The sequence below is a fragment of the Monoraphidium neglectum genome, assembly GCF_000611645.1.
Source record: "Monoraphidium neglectum strain SAG 48.87 unplaced genomic scaffold scaffold00644, whole genome shotgun sequence".
Taxonomy (NCBI): Eukaryota; Viridiplantae; Chlorophyta; class Chlorophyceae; order Sphaeropleales; family Selenastraceae; genus Monoraphidium; species Monoraphidium neglectum.
In genome coordinates this window covers 1-630 of record NW_014012984.1, presented here as the reverse complement: position 1 = coordinate 630, position 630 = coordinate 1, and the positions used below count along the sequence as shown (strand labels likewise).

Genomic DNA, 630 nt, shown 5'->3' with positions numbered 1-630 from the left:
CCCCCACACCATGCCTCCAGCAGCAGCAGCACTGCAGGCGGACGGCTGCAGCGGGCGCCGTGCTTCGTAGCAGGGTTCTGCACGCCAAACCTTGCCATGAGACTGCACGAGTTCCGTGGCGACATAGAAGCCCATGGCGTGGAGGCCGAGGAGGGGACCGCGTCGTCCGACGCCTTTAATAGCTGCATGGCGCCCGACTCGTGCGCGAACGACGGCGGCGCCAGCAACAGCGATGGAGTGCATGGGGTCGCATCCCTGGGGGTCTGGAAACGCAACGACAAGGGCTGCGACTGCGCGGGCTCGGGCAAACCCCGCCTCACCTGTATTTATGAGGACGGCGACGGCAATAGTGCCGTCGTCTCCTTTGATGGCGGCGGCGGCAATGGTGTCGAAGTGTCCGTTGGCGACGGTCGCGGCGGCCGTGTCGTCGTGTCCCTGCAGTCTGGGGTTGTCAACAATGCTGCCGCCGGCGGCTTCACCTTCGCTGCGCCCAAGCAGCAGACATACGAGGCGGACAGCCAGAGCGCCTGGTTGGGCGGCGGCGGCGGCCACGGCGGTTGCCGAACCGGTGATGGTGACGGCGGCGGCGACGGCGGCGGCGTCGGGGGTGGCGACGGCGGCGGCGACGGC

At 68.7% G+C, this 630-nt stretch overlaps 1 protein-coding gene across 1 annotated transcript; it reads left to right on the top strand.

The window, feature by feature from the left end:
- Positions 1-96: 96 nt before the first annotated feature.
- Positions 97-600, top strand: MNEG_4585 (hypothetical protein; the record flags this gene model as incomplete). The annotated part of the gene is made up of 1 exon (XM_014046935.1): positions 97-600. A coding segment is annotated over one exon (504 nt), but the record flags the coding sequence as incomplete, so codon positions are not given.
- Positions 601-630: the final 30 nt, after the last annotated feature.